Source organism: Quercus lobata, chromosome 2 (genome assembly GCF_001633185.2).
Source record: "Quercus lobata isolate SW786 chromosome 2, ValleyOak3.0 Primary Assembly, whole genome shotgun sequence".
Lineage (NCBI taxonomy): Eukaryota > Viridiplantae > Streptophyta > Magnoliopsida > Fagales > Fagaceae > Quercus > Quercus lobata.
The window spans coordinates 21727217-21753529 of NC_044905.1; the positions used below are offsets into that span (position 1 = coordinate 21727217).

Sequence of the window (26313 nt, forward strand, 5' to 3'; positions counted from 1 at the left end):
GATTGTTATGTGAACAATCTTAGTGAGTCATTTAATTTTATAATACTAGAAACTAGGGATAAGCCTATCATTGCCATGCTAGAGTGGATTAGGGTTAGGTTGATGACTAGAATGTACAGTAAGAGGTCTGGGATTGAAAAATTCACTAGTGACATATGTCCAAACGTAGTGCAGAAGCTTGAGTAGTTGAAAGTTGATTCTAAGTCATTTTCTGTTATTCCATCAAGATGCTATATATATGAGATTGATAATGAATATGAGAGGCATGTGGTTAACCTTACAAGAAAGTGTTGTACTTGTAGAGTTTGGGATTTGACAAGAATCCCATGTAAGCATGGTGTTGCAGCAATCTATAAAAACTTGGAGAGGCCTGAAGATTATGTGCATGCATGCTTTAGAAAGGATGCCTATGTGGCTGCATATAAGGAGATGATTACCCCACTGCCTGGCCAAGATGAATGGGTTGAAACCAACCTTCCTACCTCTGTTACTCCAATTGTGTACAAGCCTGCAGGCAGGCCACCAATGAAAAGGAAGAAAGATGCAGATGAGCCAAACAACCCATACAAAGTTTCTAGGTCATATAGACCTATAAAATGTGGGTTTTGCCATCAGAATGAGCATAATTCAAGGAGGTGTAAGGCTGGAATAACTGGTGAGATACCATGGCAAAGGAGGCAGAGACTTGAAAGGCAAAAAAAATTTGTAAGTAAAGCAAGAATGTGTTCACTATGACAATTATATTACAAATCTATTTCTGATGCAAGGTAATTCTGTTTGTAGGGACAAGGAACAAGCAGCCAACTAGCCAGTCAACTAGCCAGCCAGCCAGTCAGCCACCTAAGCAACCACCCTGGTTTGCCAACCAGGCAGGCAGGCAGCCAGCCACATAGGCAACCACCAATGAGGTTTGTAAGGCAACCAACCACTCAGGCAGCTAACCAGGCAACCAATGAGCAAGCAAGGCAGTCAGCAAGATTAGCAAACAAGAAGGCCAACCAGGCAACTACCATTCAAGCAAGGCAGCCACCCAGATCTGCAAACAAAGCAGCCAACCAGTAAGCAAGGCACCCACCTGGACTAGTAAACAAGAAGGCCAAGCAGACAACCAATCAACCAACAAGTGGGGTAGCTAGCCATTCAACAAGAAAGCCAACCACCCATCAAGAAAGTCAACCAGTCAACCAGCCACAAAAGCAGCCATTGAGGCAGCCAACTGAAACATCTGCTTCAGCTTCAAGCAGACCACCACCATCTGCAGCAGATTCAAGCAAACCACCAGCAAGTAAAGCACCCACAGCTCAATGGTTCCAGCCCATCTCTCGTACTCCTAAGGAAACATAGGACACAAGAAGAGCTGAATCTTAGGTATATACACAAACACAAACACAAACACAAACACCACCCTTTATACTTACATAAAACACTGGATTAGATCTTGATATGGAGTTTCTATGTATTTTGCAGCCTCGAAGGGAGTTGGTACCACCAAGGGTAGTTGGGAGCAGTCATCTGTTCTCATATGGGAGAGGAGGTGGAATAAGAGCTGAGAAATCTGGTGCAATGTTCTCAATAGGTAGGGGCAAAGGCAAGGACAAGGTCTTTGGAAAATGAAGATTGGAGAATGTGGAAGTAGAAACTTTACTTTACTTTTTTTTGTTATTGTGCTTGTCTGATAGTGGCATGTCACCACTTTTTTGTTTTTTTGTTATTGTGCAGAACGTTATACTGTAAAGTTATTTTGTTATTGTCTTAGTGGGGACAGAACCACCTATTATGTAGATGTAATTTGGCAGTGTTTAGCCATTAATGTTAATGGAGTCCACTTGTTTTTGAACAATGCTTATTATATATAGTATTGAATGGTACTCTTGGTTAGATGAAATTTGTCAGTATTTAGCCATTAATGTTAGATGAAATTTGGCAGTTTTTGAACAATGCTTATTAATATATATGTATGGAATGGTCTTACTTGAAAACATACTTCTTTATGCTTCTTCAATTGATGTAAACAGAATCCTGTGGGGTGCATGTCCTTGCCTACCCAATTGATGTATAACATACACAATCTTTATAAAGAATAGGTTGCATACCCTATTCAAATTACAAGAACACATTACATAAATAATACATTACAGGGCAGCATGCTTTATTCAAATAATAAGATCACATTACATAAAGAACAAATTACAAGGCAGCATTATACATTACATAAACAAGACAGCATGCTCTATTTAAATTACAAGATCACATTACATAAAGAACACATTACACAAATAAGGTAGCATTACATAAACAAGAACAAATTACATAAAGAACACATCACATAAAGAAGAACACATCACATAAAGAACAAATTGCATACTCTATTCAAATAAACAACAACATTACATAGTGCCAAATACATGGAATACACTTGTCAAAAGTGGTAGTACCCAAAACTATACAATAACTACAACAACTTGCCTTTAAGGCAGACACGATGCCTTTGTTCCAAATTCTCCCATCCTACCAAAAAACACATAAAAAATAGCAAAAAACCCCCATGACACAACAAGTGCAAATTTGTACTTTTGTAACTTCTCTTTAGATATCCTCTTTCTCACCCTAGTTTTATCTTCCATTCGCTTGGCTTTGTTTTCCCTCTCAATAGTTGCTATTTCCCTATCAATAGTCTCATTTTCCTTTTCCTCTACAACTCTTGCTTGATTCTTGTACATTCTGAATCTTGCAAGGACAATGGGTGCAACTTCGGATCCACGCTTACATGTTTTTCCATCCAACCACCTAAAGTATTTTCAAGTATGTTCATCATCCTACAAACAAAATCAAATTAGAGTTATTCATAAAGCCAACAAAACCAGAAAACCAACAAAACCAGAAAATAAAAAAAAAATAAAAAAACTAAAAAAGGAAAAAAAAAAAAAAAAAAACCAACTATTACTCACCACATCATAGTAGCTGCACCCATAAAAGCTTCTCCCAAAATTGTTCAAGGTCAGAGCAGTCCGTAGCCGGCAACTGTCAGCAAAGCATGAATGGTGACTGCAACCCGAGTAATAACTTGAAGAAGACATGTTCGGGGATTAAGCTTAGGTAATCGAAGTACAGAGGGAAATGGGTTTGGGGTTTTTTAGGGATCTTAATATAGCAGAAATAGGTTTGGGGATTTTTGAGGGTTAGAAGGTAAAGAGAGGGAGAGAGCTCAGTCCTTTTTTAGGGTTCTAATTGTATTCTAATTTTGGCTTATACAGTAAATGAGATTTTCTAACGGAAATGGCAGAGGTGGGTAACGAGGGTCTAACGGAGCTCACCTCAGGTGCGTTAAGTGACAACTTTTAAATCACGGGTAGGCATTGTTAAAACGGGCTAAACCACAGGTGGGTAAATTGCAATTTCCGCTTTTTGTAAATAGGTAATACGTTAATTAGTGATACTAATATCCCTAGCTTTTTCTTCTTTTCTTTTTTCTTTTTTTTTTTTTTTTTGATCGAAATGATAGAAGTGATATCCCTAGATTTACTTGGTGGTGGCTCATGTCAAAAGCCCATATGTCAACGGGTATTATCCAACCCGACCCATATAAATAAGTAATTATTTTAAAAATAAAAAATAAAATCCCGAAAAAGTTTTCTAGCTCAATTCTCATTCTCACTCAGCTACCATAGCCATCATTCTCAAGCTGCCTAATAAAAAACTCGTGCTCCTGAAGCTCTTGTGATCTACGTAGTCCTCTACCATAGGTCAAAAATCTCTCTCTCTCTCTCTCTCTCTCTCTCTCTCTCTCTCTCTCTCTCTCTCTCTCAGTTTTTTCTTAATTTGACCCTTTTTTTGGTTGCCGAGAAACTAAGTAAAAACTGGTAATTTTCTTGTAAATAGTGCTTGATATGGTTATATAAGCATTTGCAAACCTTTTTTGGATGTGGGTCTTTGAAGAGCTTATGTGGTTTGTGCTTGTAGTTTAATGTGAGTTCAGTGTGAAAAGAGTATGAAAGGTGTTTATGAAAAGTTCTCTTAGAATTTTTTAAGGCACAATGCTATTAAGTTGGGAACATTTTGGTTCTTCTATTCGAACTATGTTAGTAAAACCCGGTCATTAATGTACTATGTATTTATGGGTTAACCCGTGCTTTATATGTTGAAAATTGTTACACAGGCTTCTATATCTTAAGTTATAATAACCTGGTTACACATGCCATGCATGTTCAGCATTCACATATATGCATATGTAAGACTATTAAACATGGGGGTTTTCTTTTCAAACACCCTCCCAATTTTTTAATCATGAATGAAACCATGTCAATTCCTGCCAAAGTTACTGTAGTATCACATTTGTGTAAGCATGTCGTCTACAAGGGCGGCCCTAGACATTTTGGGGCCTAAGGTTATGTTTGGATTGGGCATTTTCTGCCCAATTCTGCATTTGTGTTTTTCTAAGACATGGGACCCTGCTACAGTAAAACGCTGCTCCTCCACGCTGAAACGCAAAATGAATATCTATGCGCACCGCTTCATTAAAACACTGAAACGCTAAACCGTCTATGCGTGTAAACTCCAACAATGAAAAACGCACCGTTTCAACAATGAAACTCCAAAGCATAAACAGAAAACGCATTGAACAAACCCAATATGTTATGTTCTCTCCAATTTATCCTCTTTTTGCTTATGAGTTTTTGCTTTTTTTCTTCTTTTGTTTTGGGTGCAAAAGCACCCTAACAGCTTCTCTGGTACTGTTCATGGGTACTGTTCACACAGCCCGTGAACAGTACCAGATGAGTTTTATACCTCTCCAATTTATCCTCTTTTTGCTTATTTTTTTGCTTATGAGTTTTTGCTTTTTTTTTTTGGGTGCAAAAGCACCCTAACAGCTTCTCTGGTCCACGTTTTCTTCTGCATATAAAACAAGCTTCAAACACTCACTGCATAATCCCTTCTTCCCACGAGTTGGTGCAAACTCAGCAGCATTCATGCAGCACTCAAAACAATGAGTGATCATAAACATGAACCGACTTCAGCAAGAATCTGATTTAAAAGAAACCCATTAACCCATTAACAAGATCAAAACTTTGTAAAAAGAAATCAAATGAACCCATTAACAAGAACTGAAATTCCAACAAATGAATAGAGAGGACTGAACTTGCACTCTATCAAATCAAATGAAGTAATTCCAGCAAATTAAAAGAAACCCATTAACAAGAAATGAAATTCGAACAAGACTTCATAGAAAATAGTGAAAAAAAAAATTGAGAACACTCACCTTAGGGAAGTGGGATTCATTTCTACACGGTTGCTTCTGATTTTTGAGCTCAGGCTAATTCAGATTTAGGTTTCAAGGAGCACTGTCATGGGTGGGAGAGGACTGAAATTAGGGAAAATGGTGAAATGGATTTATGAAAGACTAGGTTGTATTTGCCGGTGTCGGACTGGGTGACGTTCATCGTCGATTTCTCTTCTGAGCTCTTCGCCGGCATTGAACCTCGTCTTCTATTCTTTGGTGGGTGCGGAACTATCTTCTCTGGAGGGTGAGGAGTGAATAGCAGAAAAAAAAAAAAAAAAAAAAAAAAAAAAAAAAAAAAGGATTTTTTCAGCTGAGCTACAGTAAAACGCGCCCCTTATATATTTTCAGCTACGCTACAGTATTCACGTTTTGTTACAGTAATTTTCAGTTTTCAGTTTTCAATTTTCAGCTGTATCCAAACAGACCCTAAGACGAGAACTAAAAATGTATGTGTATGTGTATGTATGCTTATGTATGTGTATGTGTATGAGTGTGTATGTATATGTGTATGTTTATGTATGTGTATGTGCATGTGTGTTTATGTTTATGTTCATTTATATTAATGTATGTGTGTATGTTTATGTACGTGTGGATATTTATGTATGTGTATGTGTATGAGTGTGTATGTGTATGTGTATGTGTATGTATGTGTATGTTTATGTTTATGTGTATATATTTATGTTCATTTATGTTTATGCATATTTATGTATGTGTGTATGTTTATGTATTATAAATATAAATATAAACACATATACACATAAACATACATGAACACAAATACAAACAAACGTACACAAAAACAAACAAATAAACAAATAAACATAAACACGCATAAATAAACATAAACAAAAACAAACAAACATAAACACACATACACATATACATACATAAGCACATATACATAAGCACACATACACACACATACATACACATACACATACATACACATACACATAAATATACATATACATAAATATAAACATACATACACATAAACACGTATAAACTCACATAAACGTAAACATACACACACATAAACGTAAACATACCCACACATAAACTTAAATATAAACATAAACACATATAAATGCTCAATTTAGCATACCAAAGTAACTAACGAAATTGTTTAAGGATTGGTGTTAGTTTGCAATTTTTTCCAATTTATATGAGGGTTTAATTTTTCTCAGTCTGTGTGTGTGTTTATGTCTATGTATGTTTATGTTTTATGTGTGTGTGTTTATGTGTACGTGTGTTTTTGTTTATGTTTGTGTACGCATGTTTATATGTATATGTGTTTATATTTATTTGTTTGTTTTTGTGTATGTTTGTTTGTGTTTGTGTTCATGCATATTTATGTGTATATGTATTTATATTTATAAATATAAACATACATAACATACACACATACATAAACATAAATAAATATAAACACACACACACACACACACACACACACACACATACACATACACACTCATACACATGCACATACACATAAATATAAACATACACATACACACACATAAACATACACATACACGTACACATACATAAACACACATACACATACACATACACATACACATACACATACATTTTTAGTTCTCGCCTTAGGCCCCAAAATGTCTAGGGCTGCCCCTGTAGACGACATGCTTACACAAATGTGATACTACAGTAACTTTGGCAGGAATTGACATAGTTTCATTCATGATTAAAAAATTGGGAGGGTGTTTGAAAAGAAAACCCCCATGTTTAATAGTCTCACATATGCACATATGTGAATGCTGAACATGCATGGCATGTGCAACCAGGTTATTATAACTTAAGATATAGAAGCCTGTGTAACAATTTTCAACATATAAAGCACGGGTTAACCTATAAATACGTAGTACATTAATGACCAAGTTTTACTAACATAGTTCGAATAGAAGAACCAAAATGTTCCCAACCTAATAGTATTGTATATTGAAAAATTCTAAGAGAATTTTTCACAAACACCTTTCATACTCTTTTCACACTGAACTCACATCAAACTACAAGCACAAACCACATAAGCGCTTCAAAGACCCACATCCAAAAAATGTTTGCAAATCCTTATATAAGCATATCAAGCACTATATACAAAAAAATTACCAGTTTTTACTCAGTTTCTTGGCAACCAAAAAAATGGTCAAATAAAGAAAAAACTGAGAGAGAGAGAGAGAGAGAAAGAGAGAGAGAGAGAGAGAGAGAGAGAGATTTCTGACCTATGACAGAGGACTACGTAGATCACGAAAGTTTCGGGAACACGAGTTTTCGATTAGGCAGCTTGAGAATGATGGCTATGGTAGCTGAGTGAGAATGAGAACTGAATTAGGAAACTTTTTCGGGATTTTATTTTTTATTTTTAAAATAATTACTTATTTATATGGGTCGGGTTGGATAATACCCGTTGACAAATGGGCTTTTGACATGAGCCACTACCAAGTAAAGCTAGGGATATCACTTCTATCATTTCGATAAAAAAAAAAAAAAAAAAAAAAGCTAGGGATATCAGTATCACTAATTAACGTATTACCTATTTACAAAAAGGGAAAATTGCAATTTACCCACCTGTAGTTTGGCCTGTTTTAACAATGCCCACCCATGATTTAAAAGTTGTCACTTAACGCACCTAAGGTGGGCTCCATTAGATCCCCGTTACCCACCTCTGCCATTTCCATTAGAAAATCTCATTTGCTATATAAGCCAAAATTAGAACACAATTAGAACCCTAAAAAAGGACTGAGCTCTCTCCCTTTCTTTACCTTCGAACCCTCAAAAATCCCCAAACCTATTTCCGCTATATCAAGATCCCTAAAAAACCCCAAACCCATTTCCATCTGTACTCCGATTGCCTAAGCTTAATCCCCGAACATGTCTTCTTCAAGTTATTACTCGGGTTGCAGTCACCATTCATGCTTTGCTGACAGTTGCAGGCTACGGACTGCTCTGACCTTGAACAATTTTGGGAGAAGGTTTTATGGGTGCAACTACTATGATGTGGTGAGTAATAGTTGGTTTTCATTTTTTTTTTTCCTTTTTTAGTTTTTTTATTTTTTTTTTTTCTGGTTTTGTTGGTTTTCTGGTTTTGTTGGCTTTATGAATAACCCTAATTTGATTTTGTTTGTAGGATGATGAACATACTTGTAAATACTTTAGGTGGTTGGATGGCAAAATATGTAAGCGTGGATCCGAAGTTGCACCCATTGTCCTTGCAAGATTCAGCATGTACAAAAATCAAGCAAGAGTTGCAAAGGAAAAGGAAAAGGAGGCTATTGATAGGGAAACAACAGCTATTGAGAGGGAAAACAAAACCAAGCGAATGGAAGAAAAAACTAGGGTGAGAGAAAGGATAGCTAAAGAGAAGTTACAAAAGTACAAATTTGCACTTGTTGTGTCATGGGGGTTTTTTGCTATTTTTTATGTGTTTTTTTATGTATATGTATATTTATGTGTATGTGTATGTGTATATATATGTGTATGTGTATGTATGTGTGTGTATGTGTGTTTATGTATATGTGCTTATGTATGTGTATATGTATGTGTATGTGTATGTGTGCTTATGTATGTGTATGTGTATGTGTATGTGTATGTGTTTACGCATGCTTATATTTATGTATGTTTATGTGTATGTGTATGTGTATGTGTGCTTATGTATGTGTATGTGTATGTGTATGTCTCTTTGTCTTTTTTAGATTCAGGTGCAATACCCTGATGCAATTGTAATTATTGGCTGAGATTAAAAGTTGAAAAAACAACTTTCAATTTCAACCATTAAATAAAATATATTAAAGGAGAGTTAAAAAATTTTTTTAAAAAAATGTAAGAAATGTAAAAAAATACCCACGGCAGTGCACCTGATCTCAGTCCGTCTTTCTTCTCTCACTATTTTTCTTTTCTTCTTTTTTACACGGTGCTTTGTTCTTCTTCCTTTTATTTCTCTTTATACATCGCCTAGACTGACAGGAGAGGAGCGAGCGAAAGCCACGTCAAGAAAGGAAATCGAAGATTGTGCTGTCGAGTCAAAGACTATGAAAATCTCTTCCTCTCAACTCAGACGATCTTCTTAGGTGAAATTGTGGCTCACGAGGCTTCACCAGATTATGGTGTGTGATTTTTGGTTATTTATTTATTTATTTGAGATTATGAAGCAAATAGTTTTTATATTTTGCTTACCCTTTCTACTTTCTGAAAACACTTTTTTGAGAAATATCTTTTTTTTTTTGCTTTACTTTCAGTCTATCATTCTTGCTTGTGGTATGTGTTTGATTAATTTGGATCTAAAATTAGTTCAACAAGATAATTCTTCTTCTAAAATATAATAACAAAACCAATATATGTTTTTTTAACGATGGGTTCACTTTCAGTATTTTCATTTTGTGATTTTGGTTGTTTTGTGGGTTTTGTGCTTTAATTTCGGTGTGTGTGATTTGATTTGTGATTTGGTGGGCTTTTGGGTTTTTGTTGTGATTTGATTTTGGTTGGGTTTTGGCCGTGGTAGTGGTCGTGATTTGATTTTGGCTGGGTTTCGGCAGTGGTGCGTGGTTGGAGGTGATGAGTTTGAAAAGCTCCGGCCATGGAGGTTTAGAAGGAGAGCTTGATGGTCAGCCATGGAGCACGGTGTGATGTGGGTTGAGGCAGAGAGAGGATGAGAGGGAAACAGGGGTGGCCCTAGACATTTTGGAGCCTAAGGCGAGAACTAAAAATGGGGCATTTTTTTATACTTATATATTAATTAAATTAATGTTTATTTAATATTTTTATAGTATATTTTTCATCATTATTTTCATTTTCTTCTAAATTATTTTGAAGTTCATTATCAAAATTTGTTGTATTGCAAAATTGAACATCATTTTCTTCTAAATTATTTTGGTGAATTTCTTGCTCATTTGTGATATTTTCATCTAAATTTTGTGTTATATTTTGTTTATTACTAATAACAAATTTATCCATTAATCCTTTTTGAGACTCAATTAATTTTTTTTCTTTTTTTAAGTTTTTCATATTTAGATGCATATTTTCTAGTAGATATTTCTAATCAAACAATATATTTATAAAGACTAAAATAAAAAATAACTTTCAAGTGTAGAGCAAATGAGAAATAGAACCTGATTTATATAAAAAGTATTGTTGTAGTTTCATTGAATAATAACAAGTTTTTAGCAATCTCAACCTACATAAATTAAAAAAAAAAAAAAATTAAGCACAGCCATAACACTGACACAAGACTTATTAATAAGACCCACCAAAAAAAAAAAAAAACCTTGAAGGCCCAGACTTAACACCCAGTCCAGGCAGCCATAATGATAAACTGATAGGTGATAAACAAAGTTACAAAACCAGCCAGAGCCAGGGAGGGCCGAAATAAACAAAGTTATCTTAAGTTCTTAACAAATAAAAGCCCAAATATTTTATAATTTTATACCTGATTCCTGAGGTGAGGTGAGCAGTTGAGACTTGAGAGAGGCGGAGAGCAGAGAATCAGACTGAACAGTGGAGACTGGAGACTAGAGAGAAAGGTAAAAATTTTAGGGTTTTGAGTGGATTGTTTTGTGTTTCTACTACCCGGTTGGTTCTTTTCTAAAATTTTGGGGGCCTTAGGCAATTGCCTAACTCGCCTAAGGGGTCGTCTAAAATGGTTATGTTAATTGGATCTTTTGTTAGTTAAAATTTTCAAACTTAATGTACACCAGATTGTTTAATACATTGTAATTTACTAATTCTTAGAGCTGTAACCTGTTTATATATTGCCATTTAATCTGGATCAGTTTATGTTGGATAAATTATTCAGTGATTTTCCAATTGTTTTTAGAGCTGTAACTGCTTTTAAGGTCTCCAAACTCTTAACTTTAGATTTAATAGACCCTTAGATTAGATTGTGGCCATCCCTACTTTTTCCTTCTACTTTCCAATTGCTTATTCTATGAGATCATGGTCATTTGATCTGAACGAGTAGCTAGGGTATTTGTCATCTACTTTTTAACTTATGACTAGCCTAATTTGGTAATCAACTATGTTTTTATGAACAAAATTTGTAAAAGAAACATAATACAATTTTTTTTTAAAAGAATGTTGTACACATTACATAAATTTCCCAAAATTTTAAAGTGATAAAAAAAATCAAAATAATATCTTAAGTTTCTCAATGGAAATTCTTATGTTTATACATTGATGGGTAAGGAATAATCTGATAGAATCAAAGTTGATATTGCAATTTTGGGATTAAAGGGGTTTCATTTCTAATGGAGTGGATTGTTGGGAAGTTGTTGTTGCATATTTTTTTTTTTTTTTTTTGGGGATAAACTCTTGGTTGTGGATGAGGCCGAAACCAAATGCAAACGGTTTGAAGTTTCAAATTTTGTTTCTGTTTATGTTGGTGATGTATTTGATGATTACTTTTTAATAATTTTGGGCTTGGAATTGTTAACTTCAAAGGTGGTGGTTGTTGTTGTGCAAATTATGCTGGGGTTTTGAGAATGGGTATGGAACTAAGGTGTGTGTAAGCACCATAGTGGCCATGACAGCTGAATGAATTATGCACACACTCACACTCTAAATTCCTCAAGTAGACTTTGATTTTGGACTGTGGCTGAGTTAAATGCATCATGGTATTAAATGTTTATGTACTGTTTGATTGCCAATAAAACATGGCAAAGGAAATGAAAATATATGGTTCCATTGAAGATTAAATAATTGAATGCTAAGATACAATTAAAAGATAGATGAAATCAATGTTGATAAACTTCCAATGTTTTCGTGATGTGTGAGAAATTTTCTCAGCAGGTGAATGAATTTTATAATTTTAGAAACAAAACAGACAATACTGCGTTAATAAATGGAAGTCAAAGACCTTGAAGGAAGTATCGAAACCATAACCTCTATTTGCTTTCATACATATTTTTTTAATGATGATAGAAATTCCAAATCAGTTTTTAGTTATTAAATTTTGAAATGAAATTATGCTCACTGATCTTATTAGTGAGATGAGTTAGAGATAAAACAAAATTATAGATTTTTAAAAGCTTGCATGCACTTGCTGTTTTACTAATTGATTCCTCTTTTAGTTAGAAAGAAGATATATGTGCCATCAAGATTCCAAAATTTAATTTTCTTAATAGAGATTTTTTTTAATGCAAAAATATAAATATTGTTTATTAGGTTATAATTTGTGGTTTCTTTGGCTAATGTATTTTTATTAAATTTTTTTTTCCTTTTGACACTTGTTTATCTCTCAGAATTCAGGTGATCATTTCACTTTAAGCTTAATGGAAGCCAAATTTTTTCGCTTTCTTAAGATTGTGGGTGTTGGGTACAAAGCAAGAGCTGAAGCTGAAGGACGTCTCTTACTTCTCAAATTGGGATACAGCCATGAGGTTGAACTGACTGTTCCTCCAGCTGTGCGTGTGTTCTGCTTCAAAAATAATGTAATTTGTTGCACCGGAATTGACAAGCATAGAGTGCACCAGTTTGCTGCTGCTGTTCGTAGTTGTAAGCCGCCTGAAGTGTACAAAGGCAAAGGCATTATGTACGTTGATGAAGTTATTAAGAAGAAGCAAGGAAAGAAATCAAAATGATTGCAAAGAGGATGAGTAGTATTGGAGAATGTTTTATATCAAGCCATGTCTGGACATACTATTGCCTCATCCTGCAAAGATGGGTTTGGCATCTGACTTCAAATCAAAGTATTCATGCAGCACAGCACAGTGCTTTCGAACTAGTTTAAAAGCTTTGTAATATTTGATCCAATTTTCTCTGAATCAGCTAGGAGTTTTTGCTTAATTTAAGGCCTTATTATTACTGTTTTCGCTGTAATAAGATACTAAACATCTCCATGTAATTTCGTGGGCAGAGTTTTCAAACTAATTCTTGATCCTATTGTCAATTAGGAGAGTATAGAGACCCATCACTGACAAGCAAGAATGGCCAATCCGTGAGCCACCATCTCCCTGCTTGCTCCGTGTAGAAATGGGCAACACATTTAGGACTTAGGAGTTTCTCAAAACTGAGGGAAGTTAAAACCAGGGCATCAGCTAACCATAAATTGAGTTGTTAAATATCATAAATGATATTATGACTAATCTATAGATATTCTCACTTCTTACAAGTAGTTAGTGAACTCATTTCCACTTTCCTACTTCAATGATTTAATCTGATAAGCTGAGCCCTGAGTGTTAAAAGTCTGGTGCTCTGCCATATGACTACAATATTCTGATGTTAAAAAGGCAAAGCATTGGAAAATGCATGCTTGTTTTTATGAATTGAAATCTGGAAAATCCCCCCCACCCAAAAAAAAAAAATTCATTAGTGTTTGTAGAAGGGCAGTATAAACTGTATAATGTCTATCTGAAGAATTGCCGTTTGTTTCAAATGCCATTGTCACATTTGGAAATTTGTCTTATGCACTGATCGATGACTCGGGTCAATTCAAAAAACAGAAAAAAAGAAAAAAGAGGAAAAGAAGAAGTTGTAGTAGAAGGATGACTATCTCAGGTAACGAGTCCATCAAACAAAGATACCTTCTCTCATTGAATAGAAAATATGCTTAAGAGCCTAGGAACAATTCCATTTTAGCTTCCATAAATGCTTTGGTATTGTCAAAGAACAAAAAATGACTCCCAAGTAGGCATTAATCAAGCACATAGATTCGAGAGGCTACATCCTGGACCAACCAATCAAATCCTTCAAGCGCCCCTCACCAGTATATGCACTACAACCAACAATTTGCCAACGCCGGGTTTTGTCCATGGCTTCCAAGTTCAGTACCTGTAGAAGTGATAATAACCCTTTAGAATTTTAGAAGTTAATGTACAAATATATAAACACTAATCAAAGTACCTGTGTAAATATCTATTATTTTAAACATACAATAACAATGCCTAGAATAAAATGGATTGATTTGGCCCATAAACTCATTACTACAAACATCATTCTTCTATAGAAAGAACAATTATAAAAGGCATACGCATTACATAGTATAAATGCACCACATGTAGACATCTATATTTGACAACCACATACAGAGTTGAACTCATGACCAACATAAAGATATCCAGCATAAATGTGTTTATACACGAAGCTCGTACTCAGATTCCAAACTTGGTTTCACACTTCACACTAAAAGAGTAAAGAATTTAGTACATGCAAAGTTTGCCACTGGAATTTTTTTGAAAAAGAAAGAAAAAGAACTCATATGACAGAACCAGTTTCAACAGAAATTTGTGCATAAGCAGAAGACAATCTAGTAATCTACAGCTCTAAAATACAAATTTGAGGCTTTAATATGGCAAACAAATGTACCTTGAGTCAATGAGAAATCAAATGTCAAGTCTACAATATTTAATCTGCATTCTAACAAAGGCCATATTTAACTACATAAACAAGAGGAAATTATCAGCCAGCAGCCTTACTTTTGCAATCTCCTCTGGGGTAAGGGCACCTTTTATGTCCTGCTTATTTGCCAGTATGAGTAAAGATGCTCCTGAAAGCCTCTGTCAAGTGAACAAACAAGTTAGAATTTTTCAAAAAGTTCAAAAAAGAAAAAAGACCAGAAGTCCAAGAGAACCCCTTTCTTTATTTCTTGCAATACCATTCCTGAAATTTTTTTATCTTGCAAATTTTAATTTCAGCTTTCCAAAACAAGCAAAACAATTAGAAACAATTGTTTTCAAGTGTACTACAAATCATCAGTTTATTCAGTAAAAAGACAAATTACATAAAAGAATTTAAGCACTGCCTCAAGTATAGACGCTTAAAGTATGCATCTTATTGTTAACAGTTGGTTCATGGTCAATAAACCCAACAAAAAATATCTTAAGAAAAACTTTTTGAGTTCCATAAAACAAATTAAGTGGCTCATTCTGGTAGTTGGGTCTCTCAAATTAAGAGGCATCTCAAGTGAACTACAAACAGAGAGCTCCTATTCTACGATTCTATCTAATGTAGATGAATGAACAAACATTCCACTGAGAAGCAAACCAAAAGAACAAAAGTAAGCAGGATGGATAAACTACCGCTCCAAATGACTCGCCTTTTAAGCATGTGTGTAGAAAATTTGATATGGGGTATATACCTCTTCCTTCAAAAGATTATCGAGTTCCATTTTGCAGTCATCTAACCGTCTAAGATCCAAACTGTCAACCACCCATACCAAACCATCAGTTTGCTCAAAGTAGTTTCTCCAGTAAGATCTTATAGTTTTTTGGCCCCCAACATCCCATATATTTAAAGTATACCTGCCAAAAGTCACATTAACTGGAATTTCAATATTCTACATATTGAAGCAAATTTTGATCAACTCAAAAGCATGAAGCAATATGCAATGAAGTGCAAGAACAGCAGTGAAAAGATTAAATTCGAGAACTTGATGATAGCTTTTTCAAGAGACTTAGACATACCCAATTAAGATATAAACAAGAAAACAAAGTATAAAACCCGTCTTACAAAATTAAATACCATTTCCATGCATTTTGCCCATTGCCCATTGCCCATTGCCCAAATGGCAATAATTTTAATGAGACCTCCATTACTGTATGATATATTGCCCATTGCCCAATATACTAAATCATCATATATTTGCAAAAATATCAACCAAAAGACACAGACAAAAAATGTAATCAAATTGTTAAAGTTGAATTACTTTTGGTAGGTGATGGTCTTGATATTGAAACCGAGTGTGGGACTGATTACGCTGGTGTCTTCCCCATTGATCTTCAAGACAATGGTAGTCTTCCCTGAATTATCAAGCCCGCTGCAAAGCAAGGCAAAGTATTCTAACATTTTTAGCAAATTACATATTCATATAAATATGAGATTTTGGAGGGTATACACTATACAATACATTATACATACACCACGAGTATACGCATTTCTTTCTCTTTCCTTTTGATTTTTCGGATTATACTGAGTAGCCCCCCCCACCCCGCCCCCCCGCAGCAAGCGACCACTGCTGTTCTCTTTCTCAAACCGATGTGTTTCTCCTCTCTTTCTCTGTAGCTGTTGTATTTCTCTCTCTGTCAAGTTGGGCTTCGTTTACGAGTAATTCTTAGATACTACCGAATATATAGAAATGACTTTTTTTTGGAGGGAAGAGGGCACCGCATTATCGTACTCTAGGAGTACCTCATAATTTTTGTTCAATCCAAAGTATTTTATATTAGACTTGATAGGATGCTGCCATAGGTCCAAGAATTGTCACATGGCCTAGGCTTCATTTGGTTGTTGAATGGAAAAGTAATTAGTATTAGATACTTTGGGATTGTCCCTCCTTTCATGTCCAACATGAATGTCACTAATTAAATTAAGGGGGATGCATCATAAATTTGAGACATATTCCTTCCAGACTACCTAATAATATTTCTTAATTGTACATTATTTAAAAGTTTGGTTGAATGCGTCTCACAAAGAGGAATGAAAATTATTCAGCCAAAACAAATTTAAGGGCATGAAAATTAGTTACAACCTGATTGTTAGCTGCTTCTTTTTTTTAATGTGTGGGCTAGCATAGTCATTGTTTTATATATTTAATAAAACATGAATTAGTTAGAGTGTATTTTAGTGAGCATTTGTTAGACCCAATAGTGGATAGCGAATACCACCTATTGTTAATATTGAGCTATTTTAATGCACTTTATAATTAATAGTATTGTTTATTTGTTTAATTATAGGCAGCCTTTAATGTAATATGCTTGCATTTTTTTTATACAAGATAGAATTTCTACTCTAACATAATCTAAGTGTATATGTGTGTGAAGTTCCCTCTTGGAGACTTGAACCTCGGTCCTTGCCCTTCACACCCCACAAGCATTTGTACTTATGAAGTAACCACTGCACCAAGGGTGTGCGGTGGTTATGCTTGCATTTTTAATTCTCACTTATTGGTTTGGCTCATGAAAATCTAATACATTATCTTACTCTCTCTCACACATATATATCTACACCTAAGGCCAAAGTCCAAAAAACCACCTCATTCAGGTCACATCACCAAGCCCATAACTTCTTTCTCACATCAACAAGTATTTGTACTTGTGAAGTGACCACTGCACCAAGGGTGTGCGGTGGCTATGCTTGCATTTTTAATTCTCACTTATTGGTTTGGCTCATGAAAATCCAATACATTATCTTACTCTCTCTCTCACATATATATCTACACCTAAGGCCAAAGTCCAAAAAACCACCTCATTCAGGTCACATCACCAAGCCCATAACTTCTTCCTCTCATTAAAGTATGTTGTATTTTCTTCTCTGCTCATTTATTTTGGTGACAAAGATATGCTAGTAATACTTAAGTGATAAAGGTTCTTTTATCCAATCTTGATTTTGTGAATATTGGAGTTTTCCATCAATATCTATTATAATTCATAGATGTACACATTTATTTGAGTTCATTACTGACATCACTTTTATTATCTACCATTAACAATCTGTCATATTTGCAAATATCAAATTTGTTGTGTCTATAGACTTTCTAATATTCAAATACTTTAAAAATAGACTCTTTTTCCGCATGAGGGATTTTTTTTTCTTTTTTTTTCTTTTTTGCATTCTACATACACAAATATTGTGTATATTATAGTTTGATTGAACTTGAATACTCTTGTAAAGTTATTTATTGTGCCAAATTGTATTATTATAATTGACAACACAATTATCAAAATTATTAATAATGTAATCTATCTTGTAATATTTTCTTTATATTAAAGACCTCTCTCTCTCTCTCTCTCTCTCTATATATATATATATATATATTGTGGGGCCCAATAATTTGTGGCCCTGGCCCATTTATTCATTGGGACCCAAGGCCCGAGCCGAGGAAGGTTATAGCCAAGGATAGGTAATACAAGTCCAAATAGTCTTGGGACACAGCCGAGGATGATTCAGTCTTCGGCATGTCCGAGGTCCCCCTGGAAGGAAGGACAAAAACGGTATAGGAACAGTTTGGAAAAAATCTAAAAATATCTATGTCAATAAGGAAGGATACGTTGGATAGTTTAACGACCAAGGACAAAGGGAAAGCTGCCCTTACTGCCATTCAATACTCTGCAACTGACAGAGCCATACCCTTCAGCTTTTACAACCACCCCCAACCACTCTGGGTATGGGTTGATGGGACAAGTATCAGTTTTGGAAAGGTCGATCCTACACGTGGACGTTGGATAAAAGATGCAGGCCAGTATAAAAGGAAAAGTAAGAATCCAGAGAGAGAGGCTGGGAAAAATGGCCAAAAACCAGAGCCTCCCAGCCCGCCTCCAGGAGAAAGACTCCTAGGGCGATCACAATTTAATTATGTATGAACACTACAGAAAACCACCGTCTTGTGATCAAGGCCTAGCCTTTCAAACCCATGCTCTATAAATGATATTGTTTGGGCCTTTTTACGTGCGAACCCAACACTATTATGGGTCGTTACGAATCGTGTCCTTACATATATATATATATATATTCATGCTTTTTTTTTATCTTTTAAGTTTTTTTTTTTTTTTTTTTTTTAATTTGGATGATTAGATCTTAGTGTCTAAATTACAACTTTTTTAAATTTATAATGATACAAGGAAATTTATATTATGTAATTTGTTTACTGATTTTCTTGAAAGTATAACAAAAATTAAATAAATATATAATCAATATATTATTTTCCTAATTAGTATTCTAAATTAGTTTATTCTAAAAATATCTTACAAATATATACTAATAGATAAAATAAATATGCTACTAAATTTAAATATGATAAAATAAATAATCTAATATAATATACATAGTTGTTTTCCTTTTCCGAATTTCCTTTATTTAAATCCGTAAGATTATCATATGTCTTTTTGTTTTTTAATTTCTGTTCTATATACTATATTTTAATATATGTTTTTTAAGAGCGAATATACCTTCCAGTGCTCAAGTCCTATAGACAATGATTATCCAAACTTAAAAAAAAATAAAAATAAAAATCAAGAGGTCATAGATGGCCAATTGTGAGGATTCTCACTTCTCTTTTGTCATCGATTAAATAGAAAGATGATTTAGAATTTTTCGATGAATAGGATGGCAGGAAATTAACAAGTCATGGATGTCAATTTAGTATCATTGTCTTGGGCTGGCCTAACTTTTTGATTCCCTTTGTTTTGCTTGATAAAGATAATGATAGAAGTAACATACCATTTAAAAATTAGATGAGAAAATCCTTGCCATTCTCTAAGATATTTGGCCACATTTTGCACCAAAAATCCCTAAATTAAAAAGAATCTTGTTTTACATCTTCCTATTTCAATTTTCTAAAGTGTTGCTTTCATACTTGGTGGTGGGTTCCATCGCTTGAGAGGGCGAGTACCTAGCACTTTTGGTTTTGGGTGTAAATACCTATTTTCTACCTTCATAATCATATCGTAGATTACAAATTGAATTGCATGCGTTATTTGCTTAAACTCATATGGAGAAATTACATAAAAAGGTCCAGCGTTTATACTCTGCATCATATTAAGTTTGAATTTTTTTTTTTTTTTTTGTCAATTCAAAACCCCAAACTTATCAGTTATCAAGACTTTTAATTTAAATTCTCTGTACATCTCCATTATTCATTTACATTGTTTTGGGCAATAATGGAGTGGAGAAAATGGAAAAAGTATTGATAAAATCATGTGTTTCACCCAGGAAATAAATTTCGGTCTTTTGGCAAAATCACTTATGAACAAATTCTAGGGCCTAGGTGAAACGCCAAGTTAATCAATAGTTCTCTACTTTTATCAACACTCTAACAGTGTTCAAAATAATTGAAATGAATAACAAATGATGGACAAATGCCTTAAATTGAAATGATTCCATAAATTTGGGAATTTAATTGACAAGATTAAAAGTATGCATGAATTATCCTCTATTAAAATGGTAGAACCCGTAGATAAGAGCTGATAGAAATGGTTGTAGTGTTACCACCGCTCACCCTTGGCATAATAGTTATTCTACATGTATAAGTTATTGTGGGGTGGGGGACAAGGGGCAAAAGTCAAGATTCAAGTTTTTAGGAAGAAATTTTACACATTTACACTTAGATTATACTAGAATATAATTTATATCTCATATTAAAAAAAATTTGTGGTAGTGTCTCCAAATAGCAAAAAAAAAAAAAAAAAAAGCCCATGAAAAACAATGTTATGACTAAAAAAAATAGCATGATAAACTTGGGTGGGATTGGCCATGGATGAAGAATGAATCGATGTATCAATAAAGTACATAAAATGGGTAAGATTTAGATTTATAAGACAGGCCCAAATTAGGCTCATGGCTGCAATGCATGCCCATTGATTGATTTTATGGTCCACAAGGGCCACAACCTGTAAACATGTCACGTGTTATAGCCAATGAGGATTGAGTTAGGACCTCACCGCACGTGCAAATGCTAGAAAATGTTTTGGAGAATAAAGACTAAAAACATGCATTTGTCAGCTCTCATTGCACCATTGCTTCCTCTGTGCTTCCTCATGCCCATTCACCCTCTGGGTTTCATGTGCTTCTTGAGAGCACCTGACATAGGAGACACACATGAGAATAATGTTTTTGAATTTCTAATCCAACATCAATGGGGAAAAAAAAGAGCAAATAAAGTTTTTCATTTTCTTTTTTCAAGTTTTGCCTTCCTTTTAATTAAAATAAACAATAGGAAAATTCAAATTTTGAGGGGGAATTTTTTTTTTTTTTTTTAATTTACATAATGTTTCTTTATTTATAACTTCAAGTTCTATATATAAAGTATGGTACTCTGACTGAAGGAGATATAGAAATTATGTGAGATATGTGATATGGTAGAATGTGTTACATATAAACGTTCTACTTTTAGTGGAGCATTTTTTTCTATTGTGCAATGCAAACCTTTTTCTTTTCTTTTCTTTTTTTGTTGAGAAACAAACACACACAATAGAAAAACTTTTTTTTTTTCTATTGTGCAATGCAAACTTATATATGAAGCTTAAAGTATATATAGCTAGGCTATTGAATCATGAGAGCGAAATAATCATGCCTCAGCTGAGCTATATACTGATGATATATATCCTATTATTATTATTATTATTATTATTATTATTATTATAATAGATGTATTTGCATATAAAATGTATTATTCTCTCTCTTTTTTTTTTTTAGAGATAGAGTTTCAATTTATAGAATCCACATATTATTTTTTTGAGTGATTAAAATAATAATAAGTGAAAACTTATACAATTTGTTGTGGGTTTGCTAAATTTACTTTGAATTTTTTATATTATGTTTTTTCGTTTTAAACGGCGGAACCAGCAAGAATAATTTTATAAAAAAAAAAAAATTAAAAGAAAAAAGAGAGAGAGAAAGTGAAAACATAGCTTACGTTTGTAGGCAGTGGAGAACCTGGAGACAAGTGGCGTAGACATGCCCTCTCTCCAAATTCAAACGAACATCTCTCTCTCATTAACATTTACTTAAACGATATTACATCAATTTTGACTCCAAAATTCAATTTGTTACCTTTCAAATTCAAAATATTTGGAGTTGTTTTTTAGAATCATAATATTTGGAGTTTAATTTATTATTCTTGAAACTATAGTATTTAATTTAGACTACTCCTAAACTATAAGGTTTAAAAAAGCTAAAATTTTCCTATACTTTATTTATATATATATATATATATATATATATATGTTTTAGAAACTTGAATTCTTCTTTAATTTGTTTTTTATAATACTTGCCAAAAGTCACACTTCTCTTTCCTTTTTTTTAGATAATTTTTCTCCACCCACCTCTTACCTTCTAATTTATCAGGTCATGTCATTGATTTTTATGAGATCATTAACTAGTGTAAAAATAAAAATCTTATCTTGTTAGCCAACTTGGCTTTTTTTGAGAATAAACGGCAAGCCAACTTGGCTTTAAAGCATTTCTATCTTATCAGTTATCACGTAGGTTATACGGTCTAGTAAGCAAAGCAATTCGTATGGTTAGACTGAAAACTGTCTCACCTAAGTTAGTCTAGCTAACCATAATGGAAGTATATTAAAAGTCAAGAAAAACTCAACCATACTTTGGCATTTTAAATCTACGAAGGAGAAATGATATTCTCACACTAATTAACTATTAACTATATAAATCCATTTCCTCAAAAAAAAAAAAAAAAAAACTATATAAATCCAATGCCTTGAAAGAGAGTAAAATAAATGCTTAAAAAACTTATTGGTTTAATGAAATGGTTTTTGTCCCTTTTTTAGCTAATATGAGTATTTGGTCATTGAAATTTCGGTTTGAATCATGGCTTTCATCGGGTTAATTGGGAATTGGCTACTTTTGGATTTTAAAACCTAGAAAACAAAAGGGGAAGGGAGGTTGGTAGGGTTCAAAGGCCCAATGCCCAAGTACCACAATAGATGATGGAACCCTATCTTCTAGAACCCATGGTAAATTGTTAAAGAAAATAAGGCAATGTAAAAAATTTACATGGGACATTTGGATTTTTTATTTTTATTTTACATGCCTATTAATATGGTTAAAGTATTTCAATTGCTTTAAAGATAAAGGTATTTTGCATAAACATATTGGACTTTTAAAGATATTTTCAAGTTGTACAAATTTGTTAAAATAAATTAAATGATAAAAAAAATCTGCTTAAAACATATAATAGCTAATGAAAATATCATTTTATCTTTAACCTCATTATACTATAATCTCTTTAGATTTTAAAAAATAAGAATTAGTGAAGATTGTTAATTTTTATACATTCATTTTATTTATATCCATATCACATAATTAGTAAGTCATCACGGAGTACATGTTCTTATCTTAGGTAGGTTAGGCAACCACCTAAGGCCCCCCAATTTTTATCAAATTAAGTAAATTTTTTGATTCCCACAAAAATTAATTATGTAAAATGAATAAATTAAACCCTAAATCATAGCCAAAAAATAAATAAATAAAGGTCAAAGGAAAAAATAGGAAAAAAGACCTATAAATTATACCTGAAATATAGCCAAACAAATAAGGAAAAAAATATTTAAGAGAAAAAAAAATGAAGAAGAAGAAGAAGAAAGAGGGGAAGGAGGCCAATAAATTATGCCCAAAGTATAGCCAAAAAGGGAAGGGGGGGGGGGGGGGGGGGGGGGGTAAAAAAGAAAAGAAAAAGAAAGTAGTTTGTGACCTAGAAGCTAAAATATCTCTCCCTTTCTCTTTTTTCTCTCTCAACAAAACAGAACAAATCAACAAAATATTAACCACAACCCCCCCCCCCCCAAAAGAAAACTCACACCTCTTCTTTTTCTTCTTCTTCTTTCTTTTTTTTTTTTTTTTTTTTTTTTTTTTTTTTTTTTCCAATATCTCTATATTTTTTCCAATTTTTGCCTTAGGCCCAAAAATGCATAGAGCCACCCTTGACATCATGATTTAGCCTCTAGTTGGATCTTGATATGACCTTAAAACCTTAAACATTTCTTATTTTCGGTTCTTTTAACGGTTCGGTTTTTAAAACTATGATTTGAATACATAACTTTCTGAATCATGTGCACATTATGCAATTATAATCATTCGACTTTGACAAAAAGATTATTATTATATATATTTTTTTATACAAAATAAAATTTCTACTCTATCCTAATCTAAGTGTATATGTGTGTAAAGTTCCCTCCTGAAAATTTTAACCCCGGCCTTTACCCCCCACACCCCACAAGTATTTATATTTGTGAAGTGACCACCGCACCAAGGATGCACAGTGGTTGACAAAAAGATTATTAACATAAGGCTTGATTTGTTACAAACTTAATATCTATGAGATAAACTTTTCAGGTCAAGTTTAAATTAACATTAATGTCAAAGTCCATTAATGATATTTATAAAATAAAATAAAATCATGTAATGTATCCCACTCTTTTAAAATTGATATTAATAACTATTGTTGTGTCACGCATTTCTTTTGCAGAACAAACCCAAAAAAAAAAATAATAATAATAATAATAATTCTAATATCATGTAACCCTTTTACTTTTACTTTATTAAAATCTTTTTCTCCAAAAAAAAAAAAAACATTATTAAAATCTTATATATATATATATATATATAATTCTGCATCTGGTTATAATTAATGCCGAGCAGTGGTAATATTACTAACTAAAATAATTCCAAACCCTCGTGAGTTTACGTCAAAATTATTGAATTTAGAGTTTATCAAGTTTCAGCTAGATGAATTGATGTAAAATTTTTAATGTAAACTTCTTTTTATGTATTTTTGCTGGGCTTTGTACCAGTCATTTTGATAGTTATGACGGGGATAGAAGATTTGAAATACAAGACTCTTGGGGAATATAATTGTTTTGTACCTACTACTTAATTAAAGAATATTATTTCAAGATTCAAATTAATTTTAATGATTATTTAATAAATACAATAAAGAATAAAATCGGAAAAATAGATGCATGTATATAACAGTATATAAATATGGTAGTTTTAACTACTTCAAAGTAATTTTTATGATTGCACCCAAAAAAATAAAAAAATAGTTGTTTCCTAACTACTTTTATGTAAGTGACGTTTATGTATGCTTGTGATTAGCTTTTATCAAAAGGAAAGTTGCCCTGTCATTATAAGGGAGGTTCATGTATTTATTCAAATAAAAAAAGAAAATAGGGACGTTTATGTATGCTTGTGATTACAGAAAAAATTATGGGCACTATTACCCTATACTTTTAATGCGTGTTCAACTGTCGCAGTTGCAGACGTGTTCGATTTGTATCGAATGGTGTCTTGGCAAAACATGGTGCCTGTTTTAGCCACTTCATTCTTGACTCTTGACACACCCGACAACATGGCTTAATATTTGGTCGGTTTGTCACTTCCTCACACTGCCCCCCTTTCTCTACTGCTATTACTGCTGCTTGAACAATACAAACAACATTTGCTCAATCATTAGAATTCGACGGTTCCGTTAACTCAACTGGTAAAATATATTGTTGTCGAATATAAGATTTGGAGTTTGATGATCATTGCTTACACCAAAAATCAATTAATGTCTTGAACTTAAAGATAAAAAACAAGTATCATAGAGCAAACATTATAAATTGAAATATTATTGTATCTAAAAGAAAAATAGAACTTGAATATACTCTGGGCCTATATCAGGATTTTTTTTTTAAAGCGACTTTATCACGATTTTAATTATTTATTGTCATCTTCTTCTTTTGTTTATTTTATGATCAAGTTATTTGTTATTTATATATATTTGTATTCTTGCAAACTTATAAACTTATTTTGGCTCTTAAAATTATTTGTAGATTACTCATGGGCTTCATTACGAGTGTTAATTGTCTTCTACTATAGGACCTCTTTCAATGGTAACTCCAAGTTTATTAGTATAAATACTAGTTATTAATCCATGTGATGCCTATAAATGAGAAAACTCAATAAAAAATAAGTATTAATAATAAACAGTAAAATTAGAGAATTTTTTTTTTTTTTTGAAAAGAACACTCCTAATTCAATTAGAAATTCTTTTAAAAAGAGCCAACTCAATTTAATTAGAATTTTTATAGCATTAAATTATTTTATGAAAATGAGTTTGTAGATAGGTGAAACTGACAGACCGACCCAACTTCGTTAAGGACATGGTTGTGTAAAAGTCCAATACAATTAATTTGAAGAGGTAGGTTATCAAGGCCAACCTTTCAAGCCTAACTAGTTATGTTAGATGATTCAGAGAAGAATATGCAATCAAGGAATAAGCTTCATGAGGGAAAAATAGTGGAAAAAGACAAAGATATTGGTATAAATTCTTCCTCGGGTTGGTCCGAGGGGCCTTAACTCATATGATATCACCTTCTCGGTTACAAAGTTCTTGATTACACTTTATATTTCTCCTTCTCAGCCCTCCACTCAGACAACCACTAATCTTCACTTGGATGTTTGTCCTATCAGGGCCTTGCTGGAGGTGGTACAATGTGCTGCAAGTTGCGAAGGCACTATTCAGGGGTCATTTTTCCATTAATACGGCCAGTTGAGTTGGTGCAGTGTATTGAATGCGGAGGTGATGG

General features: G+C 33.2%; 3 protein-coding genes across 4 annotated transcripts; 2 read left to right on the forward strand and 1 right to left on the reverse strand.

The window, feature by feature from the left end:
- Positions 1-111: 111 nt before the first annotated feature.
- LOC115961120 lies at positions 112-808 on the forward strand. The gene is made up of 3 exons (XM_031080155.1): positions 112-125; positions 228-692; positions 784-808. Exons 1-3 carry the CDS (start codon positions 112-114, stop codon positions 806-808), a joined length of 504 nt encoding a protein of 167 aa, XP_030936015.1.
- Positions 809-10614: 9806 nt separating this feature from the next.
- On the forward strand, positions 10615-13181 carry LOC115974949 (60S ribosomal protein L6, mitochondrial-like). The gene is made up of 2 exons (XM_031095535.1): positions 10615-10818; positions 12535-13181. Exon 2 carries the CDS (start codon positions 12565-12567, stop codon positions 12871-12873), a length of 309 nt encoding a protein of 102 aa, XP_030951395.1. The 5' UTR covers positions 10615-10818; positions 12535-12564; the 3' UTR covers positions 12874-13181.
- Positions 13182-13795: 614 nt separating this feature from the next.
- Positions 13796-16388, reverse strand: LOC115978252 (ADP-ribosylation factor-like protein 2). Of its 2 annotated transcripts, XM_031100274.1 has the most exons (5): positions 16148-16211; positions 15936-16046; positions 15369-15531; positions 14707-14787; positions 13796-14062 (listed from the first exon to the last, which is right to left on the reverse strand). In XM_031100274.1, exons 1-5 carry the CDS (start codon positions 16162-16164, stop codon positions 13952-13954), a joined length of 483 nt encoding a protein of 160 aa, XP_030956134.1. In that variant the 5' UTR covers positions 16165-16211; the 3' UTR covers positions 13796-13951. The 2 variants fall into 2 exon arrangements, with proteins under 2 accessions (XP_030956134.1, XP_030956133.1); XM_031100273.1 differs by having other exon boundaries at positions 15936-16388.
- Between the last annotated feature and the right edge of the window lie 9925 nt (positions 16389-26313).